General features: G+C 39.8%; 1 protein-coding gene and 1 long non-coding RNA gene across 2 annotated transcripts; both read right to left on the bottom strand.

The window, feature by feature from the left end:
• LOC110268675 lies at nt 4,813–16,499 on the bottom strand. The gene is made up of 3 exons (XR_002356986.1): nt 16,020–16,499; nt 15,441–15,473; nt 4,813–4,934 (listed from the first exon to the last, which is right to left on the bottom strand). It is a non-coding gene; the product is annotated as an uncharacterized LOC110268675 (long non-coding RNA).
• LOC107624746 (pentatricopeptide repeat-containing protein At3g21470-like) lies at nt 5,837–13,825 on the bottom strand. The gene is made up of 4 exons (XM_021115317.1): nt 13,726–13,825; nt 6,453–6,664; nt 6,147–6,281; nt 5,837–5,965 (listed from the first exon to the last, which is right to left on the bottom strand). The coding sequence occupies exons 2-4, from the start codon at nt 6,595–6,597 to the stop codon at nt 5,943–5,945; spliced, it is 303 nt and encodes a 100-aa protein (XP_020970976.1). The 5' UTR covers nt 6,598–6,664; nt 13,726–13,825; the 3' UTR covers nt 5,837–5,942.

Genomic DNA, 19,403 nt, shown 5'->3' with positions numbered 1-19,403 from the left:
GTGTCACGGATCATCACATTCATCAAGTTGAAGAACGAATGGATATCTTAGAGAATAAGTAGGTGTGAATTGAATAGAAAAATAGTAGTACTTTGCATTAATTCATGAAGAACAGCAGAGCTCCACACCTTAATCTATGGTGTGTAGAAACTCCACCGTTGAAAATACATAAGAACAAGGTCTAGGCATGGCCGTGAGGCCAGCCTCCCAAAAGCGTGAAAAGGTCTATCAAAAGTATATATTTTTATACAATAGTAAAAGGTCCTATTTATAGAGAACTAGTAGCCTATGGTTTACAGAAATAAGTAATTAATGCAGAAATCTTCTTCTGGGCCCACTTGGTGTGTGCTTGGGCTGAGTATTGAAGCTTCCATGTGTAGAGACTTTTCTTGGAGTTAAACGCCAGCTTTTGTGCCAGTTTGGGCGTTTAACTCCAGCTTTTATGCCAGTTCTGGCGTTTTGACGCTAGAATTTTTGTGCTGACTTGAAATGCCGGTTTGGGCCATCAAATCTCAGGCAAAGTATAAACTATTATATATTTCTGAAAAGTCCAGGATGTCTACTTTCCAACGCAATTGAGAGCACACCAATTGGGTTTCTATAGCTCTAGAAAATCCACTTTGAGTGCAGGGAGGTCAGAATCCAACAGCATATGCAGTCCTTTTTCAGCCTCTGAATCATATTTTTGCTCAGGTCCCCCAATTTCAGCTAGAAAATACCTGAAATCATATAAAAACACACAAACTCATAGTAAAGTCCAGAAATGTGATTTTTATTTAAAAACTAATAAAAACATAATAAAAACTAACTAAAATATACTAAAAACATACTAAAAACAATGCCAAAAAGCGTATAAATTATCCGCTCATCAGAACCCCCGAGATATAGTGCCCGGATCACTATGCAGGTACCGGCGCCTGCACGCTCTATAGATCCGAAGGGATGCGAGCGGGATACTCTTGCCTCAGACCTCACATCTCAACGTAAGCGGGATTAACCACCGTCCTTACACCGCCGCCGCTACCACGACAGGCGGGATTAACCACCGTCCCTGCCGGACGCATAGCGTCTCATAATCTCAGTAAAAATATTATTTCAGTGGTTTTCAAAAAGAATTTTCAGTATACAGAGATCCATCATCTCAATCCGAGTCCCCGACTCATCTCAACCACTATCCATTCATAACTCAGTTTCCAAATATCAAAAGTTCATCATTCCTCATCTCATATATCAATCATCCTTCACCTAACGTCAAACCATTCTTAGCACGCCAGAAACCTATGCCTCCATTTTCTAATTTATCATAAAATCATGTACTAGAAACCTTAAGTTATATCCCATGTTCTAATACTCGAAACTAGGCCCAAAAGTCTTAAATGGTGTTATAGAAGCTTACAACCTCGTCGGGAAGGTGAAATAGTTGAAAAACAAAGCAAAATTTGAGAAACAGGGCGTGTGCGTCCGCACAGGGGTGTGCGTGCGCACGCCCAGGAAATTTTTAAAAGTGTGCGTACGCACAGGTGTCAAAACTCAAAATAGTCTATTCACCCGCACAACCTGTGCCAGCACTCCCAACAGACTGGCCTTCCCAACGTGTGCGTCTGCACAGGTTGACATTCTTCCTTAGATATGCGCGCGCACAAGCTGTGCTAGCGCTGCAAACAGAACGCACTTCTCTGCCTGTGCGTGTGCACAGATGTGTGCGTCCGCACAGGTCAAAATTTTTCGCAAGGTGTGCATCCGCACGAGGGTGTGCGCTCGCACATATCAGAAATCATGAAATTCTGCAACTTTGCAGAATTTCAGATTTTTAACACCAACTTTGAATGATAATAACTCCCTTCACAAAATTCCAAATTTTACAAACTTTATATCGATTAAAGGATTTTCAAAGATCTTTAATTCTAGAGAAGTTTTATCAATTTTTGAAAACCGAGGCAAAAGTTATGATCGAACAAAGTTCACCAAAAACCCCATTTTACGAAACTTCACAATTTACACAATTTCTTACCATACACATTCCAACTCATACCAAACCATTCAAAAACTCCATCTTTCATCAAAATTGACCTGTTGTGCCCTAATGCACCAACATTACCATATTTCCCTTCATATTTCATCATCTTCAACATCAACACCAATATATCACAATTTTACAACCATAATGCCAATTCATCAAATCCAATACCACTTATATCATCATTATGCTATTTCAATTTACACAATCAATCATCATTATCATATTACCATCACTCATTATACTCAAACCCAACAATCATTAATTCATCATAATTCACCACATATCCTCATTTAACAACTCAACAACTAATTAAATTCAAACCTGTCCTATGGGTCACTAGCCTAAGTGTCCATGAATATTATATACTACATAGAGGAAACCGAAACCATACCTTGGTGATGCGGGCGGAAATTGGCCGATTAAGAAATTAATATAAGAAATACTTTGTGAGTACAGTTCTTAACCAGCGAAAATCCGCTTATCAATTTAGAAAGGTTGTCACAAAATTAGAATAAAAATACTAGGAGTATGAATCCCAGGTCGTCTCCCAACAAGTTGACAAAAGGGTGCTATCTTATTAATCAGGAATTTTCCGAGAAATTTTGAGAGTTGAATAACAGAAAATAAATAATTGTAAATTATCGCAATGAAAATTAAAAGAGATTTATATATTCAAAATAAAAAGCCTTGACCGGGGGAAGATTAATTGGAAGTTCTATCCTTGTTGGAATTCTCTCAAGTGTAGTATCAAGAGGTTGTTGTTTTCACTTAGTTAACCCTTACTAAATAAAGAAAAGTCAAGTGATTGAGCTAACTCTTATTCGCAAATCATAATCCTCTCCCTTGGGAAGGACTAGCGTTAGTAAATAGAGAATTAGCCAACAACTTCCAATTTAACTAATCACTTGAGCATTCCAACTCTAGGGTCTCCATTTAATCAATCCCCAAGTCAAGTTGAGAGTCTACTCCATTGACATGAATATAACGCTCACAGAAATATAAAAAGAAGACATAATAAATTAAATGAAATAGGAAATGAAAATTAATTAAAAGTAAAAATAATTCTTCGCATTAATAAATTCTAAAAACAATCCAATGGTAACTCTGAACAAAGATTAAGGATATGGAAGAGTAAGGGAATAAGAAAATAAACTAGAAAACAATCCAATTTTCCTTGTCACGCGTACGTGTCAGGCACGCGCACGCGTCGTTGTGCAAACTCCAATTTACACGCACGCGTGAGCCATGCGTGCGCGTCACTCCTCGCCGATTGTCTCCTTTATTTCTTGTGCTCCTTCCATTTTTGTAAGCTTCCTCTCCATCCTCTAAGCCATTCCTGCCCTATAAAGCCTGAAAACACTGAACACATAGATCACGGTATCGAATGGTATAAAGAGGGATTAAAATACACAAATTAAAGGTTTAAGAAGCAAGTTTTTAACCATAGAACAAAACTAGGAAGGAATTGTAAAACCATGCAATTTGTATGAATAAGTGTGCAAAGACTTGATGAAACCACTCAATTGAGCACAAGATAAACCATAAAATAGTGGTTTATCACTTGGCCGATCCCCTATATGTCCAAAACTCAATATTGAGCACCCAAGAGCTTTCAACCAAAATCCAAGCTTTCACTTCCACTCCAATAAGCAAAAATTAAGTTCCAAAAGCTCCCAAAGCCACAATAATCAAACTATATACATATAAATCATCTCAAATCAACATAGGGTTTCAATTAAACATAAATTCACAAGGGTTTAATGGCTCTTACCTCTTCCAATAGATTTGGATGTCAAAACCCAATGCTAAGCAAGGCTTAGAGCAAACCTAAACATCCAAAATAACAAAAACTCACTTAATCACAAACCCTAAGAACCGAAATTTTGGAGAGAAAAATAGAAAAGATTTCGTGGTTACCTCTCCAGTTTCTTGTATGGGTTTTGTAGATCTCTTCACGAGGAACGCGTAGCCTCAAACGGTGCGGCGATCGGAGCTCCGTAGCTCAAGATATGAGCTAGAGAAGAAGAGGGTGAATAGTGTTTCTTCTTCCCCTCCTCCCCTTTTCTATTTCTGAAGTGTGTGTGTATTTAATGGAGTTGTGGCTGGTTTGGTTCACTTAAAGACCCTTTTATATGTTGGGCTTGGGCCCAACTTGGGTCCGGTCCAACCCGTTAGCGTTTTTAGCCCGTTTGGCCCATCTTCGGGCCAAACCTTTAAAATTAACGCCCGATTTTCCATTTCTAACATTTTTTCTAAGGTTTTTGACTATTTTCACATTTTTCTCATGCGGTACCGGGCAGACTTGAACCGGTTCAACCGGTTCAACTATCGGTTCGCGGTTTTTCACGGTTTTTTGCAGAAAGCACATTTTCTGACTCAAAAAAACCCACTGAGTCCAAAAATCACCTTTAAATCCTCAAATTATCTTTCTAACTTTTTGGAATCTAATTTGGACAACATTAATTACTTAATTAACCGGTCGATTAATTGCGGTTCTTACAATCATGCTGGATTCCGAGTGGAATCCATCGAAAACAAAATTAATCAATAATTATCCAACCCATTAACAACAGCATGATTTAGTGGTTTCCAGACTAACTAACAACAATTATTCAACAATTATTCAACTTAATAACAATAACAAGGTTCACAGATTGATTAAGAACAATTATTCAACAATTATTTAATCTATTATTCTACCTAGTAATTCACATATCAGTCAACAATTATTCAACCTCACAGATTATTCAACAATAATTATTTAACAATTATTGTAAAAAAAAGTAAAATACCTATAACAAGTGAAGAACAGAGCTGGCGAGGAGGCAACAACTAAGCTGGCGACGGAGGCAGGAAGTCAGGAACAAAGCTGGCGATGGTAACTGTCATCAATATACTGTCATCCCTTAAGCCACTATGAGTAATACAATGATTAACTGTCATCAATATACCCCAAAAAATAAAAAATGAAAAGTCATTTCCCAGATGCAAGAAATTGAAAGTCAATTAAAATAGGTGTGGATACTATGAACTAAAGCAGACCAGGTAAAGAGAGACCACCGAATTATCTGAACTGATTGATTCAAATCCAGGGTTATAGAAAATGTGCCGCCTCCAATTTGGTAAGATTAGACCTCAACTACAAGATATCTTGACAGGCATGAACAAGAACACAATCATTTGATTGACTCAGAAGCATTCTAGCGCGCGTCCACTTGAAGTCAGACCTAAGGCAAACTCATCTAAAAAAGTGGATGATTTTAAGCTCCAGTGTACATTTATATATTTTCAGTTTAATATACTTGTAAATTACTCCTCAGTTCTAGTTGGATTCTTCATGAAATTTCACATTTTCTTCTACCAGTAATCCTGACATGAACATGAACCATCATTGAAATGATGAAAACGTGTGGAGTCTCTTACAATAATTTCTCTACCAACAAGCTTAGAGATATATTTTATGGCGAAATGACAGTTATTGCAGACTCTAAGGTTTTTCATGATCCTCAATGTCGCAATGTCGCATATCCTGGAGTATTTAACAAAGCAAATGCAATAGCGAGTTTTTCGCTATGGTGTCTAAGGATTTGTTCCTTCACTTCCTGGTCTAGATCATGCAAGACAGAATTAGTGTTTGGAATAAAGCCCATTTTCTTTATCTCCATCCATATTTTTGAAATCATTCTATATATTGGATCTCTTTGTGGATGAAGCCTATCTTCAACCCTAAAAATATGGACCTTGTTGTGGATTTGAACCCAGCTGATTCCTTGTTCCTTCTTTACTACTCTGTCCTTCATTGATTTCCTAATCATAGCAGCATCTTTCCATCTTCTACAAGCTGAAAGCGTATTAGCAAGTGCTGAGTAAGCCCCACTATTGTTGGGATCAAGAAGAAGCAAATTTTCAGGTGCCACTTTAGCTAAATCCACATTTTTATGAACCCTGCAAGAAGCCAAAAGTGAACCCCAAGCTATAACATCTGGTTCAACAGGCATGTTTTTTATAAAATGATATGCTTCTTCAAGCAATCCAGCACGCCCAAGCAGGTCAATCATGCAAGCATAATGGCTAGAGGTGGGTTCAATGTGATGAACATTTTTCATTAAACTAAAGTAACTCTTACCCTGTTGTACCAATCCCACGTGCGAACAAGCAAACAAGACACCAACATAAGTAATTTGGTCAGGCTCTATGTCAAGTTTCAGCATAGTGTCGAACAGTTCTGCGGCATCTTTTCCAAAACCATGTTGAGCTAGAGCTATAATCATGTAAGTCCAAGTCAATTTATTCTTGTTAGAGCATATTTGTTTGAATACTTTCCCTGCATCTTTGATGCTTCCTGATCTTGAATACATAGTAATTAAAGCATTACCAACAAAAATTGATGATGCTTCTTGTAATCTTATGGCAGTTGCATGAAGGTGATTACCGTGACCAAGAGAAGCCAAGCTTGAAAAGACACTTAAAACTGCTGCTAAAGTATAGTTGTTTGGCTTTGGACCTTCTCTAACCATTTTCTTGAAGAGATCCAAAGCATCGCTAAGTAAACCATTCTGTGCATAACCTACAATCATGACTGTCCATGCAACTACATCTCAAAATTCTAATGAGTCAAATATATCTCTTGCCGGGTTTATATCCCTGTTCCGAGGGTTACCTGAAACTGTAGGTCGATCTCGGATGAGATCTTCTGTGCTGGTCGGAGCTGTTGTGTCCGACTTGTTGATGGTGGCCGGAGCCGCCGCGTCTGACTTGTTGATAGTGGCCGGAGCCGCCGCGTCCGACTTGTTGGACTGGCTGCACTGCTGATCCTTGGCCACCGGAGGGTGGGGGGTACCTGCAAGAGACTCCGATGCTTAAGTTAGCATGGGTATTAAACAGGTTTTATGTAGAATCAGAGTATGAGTTATACCTGGGTGCTCCAGTGTATTTATAGTAGTGTGGAGTGACCTTTCTGGAGATAAGATAACTATCTTATCTTATCTTATCTTTAAATGAGGTCATCTTATCTTCTGGGGAACCGCCTTTATCCTTCTAGGCTTTGGCTGCCTTTAGATTGGGCTGTGTCCCTCTATTTGGGCCCTTATTGGGCCTCTGTAGCGTTTTGGCCGAGCTCTTTGAGAAGAGGTCGGTCATTGGCCGAGCTCTTTGAGAAGAGGTCGGATAGTCTGACCTGAAGAGGTCAGTCGGCTTGTCGCTAAACATCCCGGGTCGGACATCTTGACCCAGGGTATGAACAGTGCCCCTGCTTGAGTTCGATCTTTCCGTGAGATCGAGCTTCGATCTCTTTGGAAGTCGTGCTCAAGCATCTGTCTGGCTTGTTTCTTCATTGCTTTGCAATTCTGGCAGATTTTCTAGAGGTTTGGTACTTCACAGTCCGTCCTCTTTTGAGTGGTGGTGTGGGTTTTCTACCCTTACCTTATGGATCACGCCTTGCTTTTGTGTTGACAACCCTCTGCTTTGGCGAAGTTATCCTTGCGGCTTGATATCCGGGCTTTTAGTGACTTGTCCAATGACTTTTTAGTGTTCTTTATATTGAACCTTTTTAGCCTCGGATGACGTACGTAGCCCTGTTTGAGATTGTGCCTTCTTTGAGTGGAGTTGTATCCCTTTTAGCTAAGCACATTTGAGCCTTAAGTTGTTTCTCAACCTTTTGGCTTGTTCTTTTTTGAGATCGTACTTACGCCTCTTCTTAACTAACGTCGACCTGTACGACTTTGCCCCTGCTTGAGTTTGGACCTTTCCGCGAGATCGTGCTTTCGGAGCTTCGATCTCTTTGGGGAAGTCGTGCTCAAGCATCTTGGCTTTGGTCGATCTTGAGTAGTTTCTCCTTGTGCGAGTCTGGTATTTGCCCCCTTTTTAGTTTGTTGAGAGGACTTCAGCCTTCTTTCGACTTGTTTGTCTCCACTGCTCGAGCTTTTTAGTCATAATCCAACAACTTTTTAGGTAGTGTTTCGATGGGGAACCTTTTTATAGTTTGTTTGGATGACTTTTTAGCGCCGTTCTAATCTATGGTTTTGCCTTTTAAGTAGTCTCTTTTTTCAAGACTTCGTAGCTTTCAGCAAAGCATTCCTGGCCTTCCTCTGGCCGTTGCGAGATGTCTTTGTCCCTTTTGTGGATCTTTGTAGAGTGTTGGTACTTTGTTGTCCAGCCTCTTTTTGATTAGATCTTTTTTAGTCCGTCTTCTGTTTAGGCGGGATGACTTTTGGGGCTAACTTGTCCGACAACTTTTTAGTGTTCTTGGTAGAACCTTTTTAGTTAGTCTGAACAATTTTGATAGCCTTGTCATGAAGCCGTGGATTTTTGGGCGGACCTATGTCCCTTTTAGCGCACGCTTTTCGTTGGTCCGATCTCTCGTGTCGATTCGAGCTGTAGCTTTCGTTGGTCCGACTTCTTCCTGTCGGTCCAAGATGTAGCTTTCGTTGGTCCGACTTCTTCTTGTCGGTCCAAGCTGTAGCTTTCGTTGGTCCGACTTCTTCCTGTCGGTCCAAGCTGTAGCTTTCGTTGGTCCGACTTCTTCTTGTCGGTCCAAGTTGTAGCTTTCGTTGGTCCGACTTCTTCTTGTCGGTCCAAACTGTAGCTTTAATTGGCTCGGGTGCGACTTCTTCATGTCGGTCACTTCTAAGTTATTTTTGTAATCCTCTTTCTTGGACCCTTGTCAGGTATCTTTCAGGGATTACTTTTATAACTTGTTTGTTGTAGGAGACCGACTTCGTTAGGTCGATCTCTTCTAAGTTATTTCGTAATCCTCTTTCTTGGACCCTTATCAGGTCTCTTTCAGGGATTACTTTTATAACTTGTTTGTTGTAGGAGACCGACTTCGTTAGGTCGATCTCTTCTAAGTTATAGCAATTCCTCTTTTATAGGGTTGGCCAGACCTCTTTCCAGGGATTTGCTGATAACTTGGGTTGACTTGGTCTGACTTCTTAACGTCGGCCAGTCTTTAAGTTACTATTTAGCAATCCATTAAGACCTCGTCAGGTTCTTTTTTCGGATCACTTTCGATAACTTCTTGCATTATTCTGTGTTCATCTTTGCCGATTTGTAGAAGGTGATTTCTATCTTTGTTTGGTCGACCTTTAGATGAATCGCGTTTTCATCTTTATTGGTCTTCCATTGTGATCGTGCAGTGAATTTGTTTTTCACTTTCTGCCGATCTGTTGCTTTATAATCGGGCGATGAACTCTGTTTTCACTTTGTTGCCGACCTTGTCGAAATCGGGAGATGAATTCTGGTTTCATCTTTGCCGACTTTTATCGTGATCGGGCGGTGAATTTGGTTTTCACCCCGCCGACCTTGTCGTGATCTGGCAGTGAAATTTGCGTTTCAGATTAATGCGTCTTGGTATAGTAGTGAATTTTGTTTTCACTTTGTCGAAACCGAACGATGAATTCGGTTTTCATCATGGTCGGACGGTGAAGTTGGTTTTCACCTTGCCGACATGTCGCTTTGTAATCGGACGATGAGTTTGGTTTTCACCTTGCCGATCTGCCGTAATCGGGCGTCTTGGTAGGAAACTTTTTAGGGAATCTGCAATCTTTTAAACAATAAAATGAGGATAAGAGTGTGTTAGTGCTTACCCTTCTAGGTCGGACAATCTTTTTAGATCTCGGCCTGGCGCCCTTTTTAGATTGCAGGCATACCATGACCTTGGTAGCTCTTGCCCTTCGAGTTTGGACAGTCTGTAGTAGCCCTTTCCAAGTACTTCTATGATTCGGTAGGGTCCTTTCCAGTTTGCTGCCAGCTTTCCTTCTCCAGGTCGAGTTGTTTCGATATCATTTCGGATTAGGATGAGGTTGTTGTTGGAAAAGCTTCGCTGTACTACCTTCTAATTGTATCTTGAGGCCATTCGACGTTTTAACACCTCTTCTTTGATCGGAGCTCTCTCTCGGACTTTTGGAAGTAGGTTGAGTTCTTTCCTTTGGATTTGAGAGTTGACCTCTTCATTGTAGAGGATCATTCTGGGGGATCCTTCTTCGATCTCTACTGGGATCATTGCCTCCATTCCGTAAATCAATCGGAAGGGTGATTCCCCCGTGGTGAAGTGTGAAGTTGTCCGATATGTCCATAGGACTTGTGGGAGCTCTTCAGCCTAAGCTCCCTTTGCGTCCTGTAGTCTCCATTTTAACTGAGCTAGTATGACTTTGTTGGCAGCTTCTGCTTGTCCATTGGCTTGTGGGTGTTCTACGGATGTGAATTGGTACTTTATTTTCAAGTCAACCACCAACTTCTTAAAACCTGTGTCCGTGAATTGAGTGCCATTGTTTGTGGTGATGGAGTAAGGAACCTCAAACCTTGTAATAATGTTTCTGTACAAGAATTTCTGACTTCTTTGAGCAGTGGCATTAGCTAGGGGCTCTGCCTCAATCCATTTTATGAAGTAATCCACCCCTACAATGAGGAACTTGACTTGTCCCGATCCTTGGGGAAATAGTCTGAGGAGGTCGAGTCCCCTCTTTGCGAACGGCCAAGGTGATGTTACACTGATGAGCTCCTCTGGTGGGGCAATGTGGAAGTTGGCATGCTTTTTGATGTAAAGCTTTGACTTTGTATTTGGGTTTTTGCTCTATTGTTGCCTCCAAAGGGTGCCCCTGGACCTTCGTGTGAGTCCTGGGGTTTTCCTTTTACTGCTGTATCTGACACCTAATGTTTTGCTATTATTGTCCGAGTTGTTTCCTTATTTCCCGAGTTGTTTGGTAGTAACCCCATAGTTGACCTATGTCTTTGAGGTGTATACTAAGATCCCGGATGGCATGTCTGATTGGCTGGATTCCATAGTTTTAATGCGTGTTACTGTGGCTGACCCTGAGTACATCCCTTATACCGCCTTCGAGATTGACTTGTTGTGGTCTTGTAATGTAGCCTGGATGAGGCTTATGTTATTGCCCCCTGGTTTGGTGTTGGCTAGTTTTGAAAATGCATCAGCTCGGGCATTCTGCTCCCGAGGTATGCGTCGGACCTCATATCCCCGAATTGTCCGAGCTGTTGGTGCTGGCTGGTTTTGAAAATGCATCAGCTCGGGCATTCTATGTGTTGGACTTCATTTTTCCCAATTTGTCCGAGCTGTTTTCTATTTTTGTCCAGGGTCCCCTGAATTATCCGAGATGTTCTCTGATTTTGTCCAGGGTCCCCCGAATTATCTGAGCTGTCCTCTGTAGGATTCTTCCAGCTAAGTTTTTTCTGTAGGATGCCTTTTATGGGCTAGTTGGTCCGAACTCTGATAGTGTGAGCTTGAAAGTAGTCATCGAGAGGTGAGTATGAGGGTGTAGACGAACTTTTTCTATCTGTTGATAATTTAGTTCGGTCCCTTGTAGAGATTTGCTGAGGAAGTAGACGGGTTGTTGCCCACTTTCGTCTTCTCTGACTAGTGCTGAGGCTATTGCCTGACTTCCCACTGCGAGGTATAATGAGTTCTTCACTTTCCCGTGGTCTGGAAAGAATGGGTGGTTGCCCTAAGAATTTTGAAATCTCGGAAGGCTTGTTCGCACTCCGTTGTCCTTTTCAACTCGTCCGACCTCTTTGGTGTGAGGTGGACGTTCAACTCGTCCAACCTCTTTGGTGTGAGGTGGACCTTCAACTCGCCCGACCTCTTTGTTGTGAGGTGGACCTTCAACTCGTCCGACCTCTTTGTTGTGAGGTGGACCTTCAACTCGTCCGACCTCTTTGGTGTGAGGTAGATGTTTAACTCGTCCGACCTCTTTGGTGTGAGGTGGACCTTCAACTCGTCCGACCTCTTTGGTGTGAGGTGGACCTTCAACTTGTCCGACCTCTTTGGTGTGAGGTGGACCTTTAACTGGTCCGACCTCTTTGGTCTAAGGGGGACCTTCAACTTGTCCGACCTCTTTGTTGTGAGGTGGACCTTCAACTCGTCCGACCTCTTTATTGTGAGGTGGACCTTCAACTTGTCCGACCTCTTTGGTGTGAGGTGGACCTTTGTCCGACCTCTTTGTTGTAAGGTGGACCTTCAACTTGTCCGACCTCTTTGGTGTGAGGTGGACCTTCAACTTGTCTGACCTCTTTTTGTGAGGTGGACCTTCAACTCGTCCGACCTCTTTGTGAGGTGGACTTTCAACTTGTCCGACCTCTTTGGTGTGAGGTGGACCTTTGTCTGACCTCTTTGTTGTGAGGTGGATCTTCAACTCGTCCGACCTCTTTCTCCTTTTTGCTTTTGATTGGGCGAGGTGGTGAGATCTTCTCAGTGTTGCGTATTTCTCGTTAAACATCCACAAGAGATAGGTTTCTCAGTGGGTTGGTCTTCTTTCTTCCTGGACTCTTTATCCTTGTCCTGTGTTAGGAGAATTCGGTTTCTGAGCTCTATCCTAGCCGAGAGTTCTCCTCCATGTTGATGTATTTTTCCGTCCTTTTTTGAACCTCGTTTTAGAGATGTTGGGTACTTTTTTGATATAGACTAGCTAAAAGGTCCTTCTCTTAGGCCATTGATGAGTCCTATGATGGCCGCTTCTGTTGGAAGACTTTGTGTGTCAAGGCATGCTTTGTTGAATCTTTCCATGTAGCTGCGGAGATTTTTCCGATCTCCTTGCTTGATTGACTTGGGGCGTGCTTGGCTTTGTCCTTCTGGATGGAGAATAACGGATTGCATCTGAGGCCTCCGTGAGATACATCCTGCTTCTGAAATTGCTAAGATGATGGCTTGGATCCGATGTGTCGTCGTACGGAGCCATGTCGGGAGCTTTGAAGTCCTTTGGGACTTTAGATTTCATGATCTCTTTGGTGAATGGGTCTTGATCTTTGTGGGGGCTGTCTTCGTGACCGGATTGAGTTGTTTTGTCCTTGAGATCTGCTTCGAGTTTTAGGAGCTTGTCCTTTAACTCGCGGCATCGCCTTACCTCTCTTTGTAGATCCTTGCCAACTTCTTGTTGATGCTGGCTTTCTTTTTCAAGTTGCTTTAGGTGATCTTGAAGCGCTTCTATTACTCTGGGATTTGATGAGTTTTTGTCCCCGTTGGATTCCGGAGCATCCTTCAGTGTAGTGTCCGCGTTCTTGTGCGGCGTTCTGTTTTCTAGATCTGAATCGTGGTCGTTGTCATGGCCATCCGCCATGGTATTGGGATGACTTCCAGGTTCCCCGGCAACGGCGCCAATGTTCCGAGGGTTACCTGAAACTGTAGGTCGATCTCGGATGAGATCTTCTGTGCTAGTCGGAGCTGTTGTGTCCGACTTGTTGATGGTGGCCGGAGCCGCCGCGTCAGACTTGTTGATAGTGGCCGGAGCCGCCGCGTCCGACTTGTTGGACTGGCTGCACTGCTGATCCTTGGCCACCGGAGGGTGGGGGGTACCTGCAAGAGACTCCGATGCTTAAGTTAGCATGGGTATTAAATAGGTTTTATGTAGAATTAGAGTATGAGTTATACCTGGGTGCTCCAGTGTATTTATAGTAGTGTGGAGTGACCTTTCTGGAGATAAGATAGTTATCTTATCTTATCTTATCTTTAAGTGAGGTCATCTTATCTTCTGGGGAACCGCCTTTATCCTTCTAGGCTTTGGCTGCCTTTAGATTGGGCTGTGTCCCTCTATTTGGGCCCTTATTGGGCCTCTGTAGCGTTTTGGCCGAGCTCTTTGAGAAGAGGTCGATCATTGGCCGAGCTCTTTGAGAAGAGGTCGGATAGTCTGACCTGAAGAGGTCGGTCGGCTTGTCGCTAAACATCCTGGGTCGGACATCTTGACCCAGGGTATGAACAATCCCCAATTTTGACAAAGCCGTCTAGCAGTGATGTGAATGCTATAACATCAAGATTTGAGATACCTGTAATATCTACAATCCTATGAGAAATTTTAATGCCACCAGCCTTTGCATACATTAAGATCAGAGCATTTCTCACGGCTCCAGATATGTCTATATTAGCTCTTACCATGTACGCATGGATTTGTTTCCCAAGTTTCAAATTTTCAAGATTGGCACAAGCTGACAGAACACTTTCCAAGGTGTACTTATCTGGCTTTGAAGATGAACTGTTAAGCATAAGCGAAAAAATTTCAAGGGCTTTGACATCATGTCCTTGATGAGTATATCTTGTAATGATCGAATTTCAAGAGACAATGTCTGGATTAGTCATTTCCTGAAAAAGGGCAAGTCCAAGGTCAAGTTGACCAAAATGCATATGCTTCGAAATCATAGTATTCCAAGTTGATTTGTCTTTTAACCTCATCCGGTCAAACACAACATTTGCCATTACTGAATCACCTGACTTTGCATACATGTTAAGAAGTAAATTGGCCACAGGAACAACACTAGATAATCCAAGTTTTACAATGAAGGAGTGAACCTTTCTACCAATATCCAGTGCTTCAGTTGCAGCACATGAAGCAAGAACATTGGTAAATGTGAACTGGGTTGGCGACACTCCACATGAAATCATCCTGAGAAACATATGAATGGAATTATCAAAATGACCCAACATGTTATACCCCACTATCATTGAAGTCTAGGAAACAGAATCGGGTTCAGGAATTTCATCAAACACTCGCTGTGCAGCTTTGAAGTTCCCCCTTTTGGCATATGCTGACAGAATGGTGTTCCAGGAGAAAATGGTCTTCAGCGGCATTTTAGTGAACACGCGGTGAACATCAGAGAAGGAACCAGTTTTAGCATAAAAATTGAGGAGATTGTTCATCAAGAAGACATCCAAGTGAAGGTCGTGTTTGATGATTTGAGCATGAACGGATCTTCCGACAAAAGGGTCTCTGGATTTGATAGCGGATTGGAGAACATCGGCGTATAAATCGGAATGGGAAGCATAAGAAGTAGTGCAGGGAGGTTTTGTGATCCCCATCAACACAAAGTGAGAGTGTTGAATTCAGCACCCGCATGAAGATGGAGGCTCTATTGGTGAAGTCACGGAACCCGGCCGGTTTTTTTAGTTTGCCCAAAAACCTCAAAACGTAGCGTTTAGCATTCAGTAACCCCCAACAACCCTTACCACCAAGGTTCTGAGAGATAACAAGTATATCAATACTCGATACTCTTAATTGTTATTATCTTATTCCGCAACATATGCAAGCTATAATGTACAAATACTTTGTTTCTACTCAAATATCTGTACCATAGGCATATCTGCATCATATACTATTAAATTAAAGTTCCTAATTGTAACTATAGTTTTGATAAAATGGCCCTATTTACATATTCCTATTTGTGCAAAATGGAAGGCAAGACTAGCTAGCTTTAATTATCTTACAAGAAACTAGTATAAATTGGAAAACAACAATGATAAAGCCATGAAGTGATTCTATTAGTTCCTACTAAACAAAACAATTAGATCAAAACTAAGGGTGAATTTTCAGTATTAAGAAATTAACTGCATCTCTTGAATCTCCAATTCAATTATGCCAGTAATCCAAAGAGTTGACTTACTATACAATGAAGGAGTGCAGAAATAGAAAGAAAGATGAAGTGGTACCAGGGGGTAGAAAAAGAGTTAGTTTTCTTGTTCCTGCGAGTGTGAGAATTGAGAAAGATGATCAACACAAAGCAAGTGAAGAGTGGGGAGTGAACATCCAAAATTGAGAAAGATGATCAACACAGCAGAGCCACAAAACACACCACAGCACACCAGAACCCAGAACCCACAGCAGCAGCAGCACAGCCAGAAAATTAATAGCAGCACAAGATTAATACTACCAATAGCATTTAGCATTCAGCAATAAAAATGATCATTCAGCAACAAACAGCATTTTATTTTATTTCCATTTTTAACATTCAGCAACAAATATTACAAAACAGCAACAAATAATACCTAATCACACTAAACATGAAATCAATAAAGCTAAACAAAAAAAAATTCAATAATGATTTGATTTCCATTTTTAGCAGCAATAAGAAAATTTCAACAAAAAATCCAGGAATTAAAAAAAAAGAACAGTAGCACAAAATCAATTATTTTATTTTTATTAATCCATTCACAATTTCACATTCAAAAATTAGCAAACAGAGTATAAAAGAAAGAGAAGAACCGAAGAAGTGAAAGCAGTGCACTAACCTTCGATGGAGACACGAACGGCTACCGGCGAGACGGCGCCGAGCTACTCCAACATCGAACAGAGAAGCCAGGGAGGACGGGGACATGGGGAAGGAGGACGCTGAGCTACAAGAGAGGGCCTGGGCTACAAGAGAGGACGCGGAGGCACCGACAGCAAGGACGGCGGCGGCACTGTCTCAGAACCGTTGCGGGGAGAACCTAGGGTTTTGGTTGGGTGATTTTGAACTTTGCTCGAGTTCAAAGATAGTGATTCATGAACAGGAGGTGTTGGGGGAAGGGGGTGAGTGAGTGAGGGCCAATGTTCTGAAAACTAGCTGCTGCGCGATGGAGGGGAAGTGAGCGAGCATGAGGCGGTGCTGTTCGAAGGAACGAAGACGGCGGCGGCACGAGACGGTGGCTGGACGGAGGTGAGCTCGATGAGATTGAGAGGATTGAGGAGCCCTCCCCCTGACTGAGTGTGTGCGAGAGACTGAGAGGAGCTCGATTAGGTCTTGGCTTACGCGATGGAGTAAGAGTTAGGGATTGCTGGTGATTGAAACGGCGACGTTTAGTTGTCTTCTCTAAAAACCGATCGGGTTACAGTTCGATTCGACTGACCGGTTCTCGATCGGTTCACCGGTTTAATAACAGTTTTTGAAATTTGCGATTTTATTTATTGTCAGAACCGCTTTTTTCAACGGTTCACGATTTGACCGGTCGGCCCAAACCGGTTTTCAGAATCTTGTGTATTTATTATTTTTCTTTTTTTTTTTTAAATTACAACTGTGGATGGATTCTTTTCATTGATTATTTAATTCATTTTTCATTTCCCTTGTGGGAGAAATTGACATGTTGAGTGAGTCTTTTCTACTTTTCGCTAATTGTTGGTTTCTCTTCCCTATATTGCGCCGTGTGTTCATATCTATCATTACCATTTATGAGGACCATAAATCTTCATAGGATTATCGGATATATACATATAAGTAAATTATTTTTTTTAAAAATATGTAAATATGTGAAATTGTGAAGTTCAATCAATTGAGAACAAGAGAGTAAATCCGAGAAAGCAAGATTGCCTGAAAATGGTGTTTAGAATTTAGAAGCAAAGATGCAATAACGAAACATCAGATTTAGCATATTAATCATTTATAAAGTCCCTTTTTTTATAAGTATAAAAAGATATTTATTATTCAAATTTTATATCTAAAAAAATGCTTTCAACTCAAAAAGATTTTTCTTTTCTTAAGTAAACCAACCGTTCTCAATTTTCCTTTGACATGATCATCAAGAGGAGAGAAGTAACTTCCGAATCTAAGGGTAAACATTTATTAGAGTGCTGTTACATATATTTTTTTTTAATCAATTTTAACTAAATTAATTTAAATTTAACAAAAATCACTCTCATTAGTCATTATATATATCATATACACACGCGTGCTTCACTAAAATAAATATATCCTTCTTCTTCACGTTTCATCTTTTTTTTTTGCGTTCTTCTTTATTCTTTTTCGTGTTCCTTCTTTTTATTCGCTTGTTTTCTCTCTATTGTCGTTCTTTTATTCCTACTGTTGTTGTTACGTTTTTTCTTTTCTAATAATTTTACAGCATTAATTTTTATTCTTCTTAAGAGAATGAAATAAGAAGAATTATGAAAAAATAAAATAAGAAGAAGTAGCAAAAGATGAGGATGAGGAAGAAAAATTTTTTTGAATTATGTAGAACTTATCAGAATAAGAATACACCGAAATTTCTTAACAATAACACATAAATTTTTTAGTCTTTACACCGAAATTTTGCTATAAAAAACACAAAAATATCTTTTTTAATACTGCATTTTTTCTTATTTCTTTCTTTCTTTTAGTTGAATGAATGTAGGTTCATCATCTTCCTAGTAATTTTGCAGTATTATGTGTTTCTTCTTCTTCTTTATTTGATTTTTTTTGTTTTTATTCTTGTTAAGTGGGTAAAACAAGAAGAAACTTGAGAAGGTAAAATAAGAAGGAAAAATGAATAAAGAAAAAAAAAAGATGATGATGATGATGATGAAAAAAAAGAAGAAGAAGAAGCAGCAGAAGATGAAGAGGATGAGTTTTGAATTATGCAGAACTTATCAGAATAAAAATATACCTAAATTTCTTAACAATAACACATAAATGTCTTAGTTTTTACACCAAAATTAAATCCAGAATGCACCGAAATTAGGAACAAAAACATATTCAACGGAAAAAAAAAATTCAAAATCCTACATTACATTCAAATTCAAACTTTCAATCATGAACACTAATTTTCAAGAACAAAAATAAAATTACACAACTACAGGAGTATCAAATACTAATGAACTACATTAACGAGGTTCTAACCAAACCTCGTCCACTTGATTCGTTTCAAAACAATAATCCAATTTGCCCTAATTCAACTCACAATGTAGACTTGCATCATTCATTGTCTTCGAAAACAAATGCAGAGAAGGAAGAAAATGTAGAAAACGTTGAGAAAATTAAAAAAAAAAAAAAGAAATCTGCATAGAAAAAGTTGTTAGAGATAGTAGCGCATGAAGCTGAATTACGTTATAGTAACTTGATTGGACTTGGTTGATTAAATGACTTTGATATAGAACTTTATTGCATTCATTAATACTAAAAAAATTGTCTTTCAAAGTGTCAAGTTGATACAAAACAAAATAAACAAAAAGATATAAATTGAAATTGAATAAAAAAGATATATTAATATTGAAATAAAAAAAAGAATATGTTAAAATTGAATACAAAAAAAAAATTAATTTTTTATTCAATTTTTTTATGCAACAAGAAAGGGACTTCTCAATGTAATTTGTCCACACTATAATTTGAGAATTAAATGAAGGGATTTACTCAATCTTCTATCTAATTTCTCGATACAATAAAAAAAAAAGACTCATTCAACCTCACTTGTCCATACCCTAATTTCATCATGAAATTCAGAAAGGGGAGTTTTTATACCTCTAATCACTCAATAATATACCTTCTATCTAATTCTTAGCTACAGTAAGAAAAGGAGTCACTCAATCTTATTTGTCCACACCATGGTTTCATCACGAAATCGAAACAGAGATGTCATGAAATCCTATATATCATAGTTGTAAAAATCGAATCAGACCGATCGGTTCGACCGAAAAACTGTTAAACTGAACCCGTGAAAAATGGTCCGACCTAACTACTCAAAAGAAAATTCCAAAATTGATGAAGATATGGTTTGAACCTAAATCCTTTTTGTACTGCATGCTCCTCTTACCACTAAACTATGTTATTCCTTATTATTTTATATATTAATTACTAATTATATAGTAAAATTGTACAATAATTTTTTAGATATTATTTTAATTTTATATTCACTTATATTTAAATTTATTATATTTTTTAATATCCA

Source organism: Arachis ipaensis, chromosome B02, assembly GCF_000816755.2.
Source record: "Arachis ipaensis cultivar K30076 chromosome B02, Araip1.1, whole genome shotgun sequence".
NCBI classification, from domain to species: domain Eukaryota; kingdom Viridiplantae; phylum Streptophyta; class Magnoliopsida; order Fabales; family Fabaceae; genus Arachis; species Arachis ipaensis.
Note: the sequence above shows the minus strand (reverse complement) of the source record. Positions and strands in the feature narration are given on the sequence as shown.

Excerpts from the sequence above, each read along its gene's own strand:
- LOC107624746 (XM_021115317.1), bottom strand. The coding sequence starts at position 6,597 with ATGATTGTAGGTTATGCACAGAATGGTTTACTTAGCGATGCTTTGGAT. Across the intron at positions 6,282-6,452 it reads CTTGGCTTCTCTTGGTCACG|CTCTAGCTCAACATGGTTTT; the intron begins GTAATCACCTTC and ends ACATGATTATAG. Across the intron at positions 5,966-6,146 it reads CGTGGGATTGGTACAACAGG|GGTTCATAAAAATGTGGATT; the intron begins GTAAGAGTTACT and ends GGCTTCTTGCAG.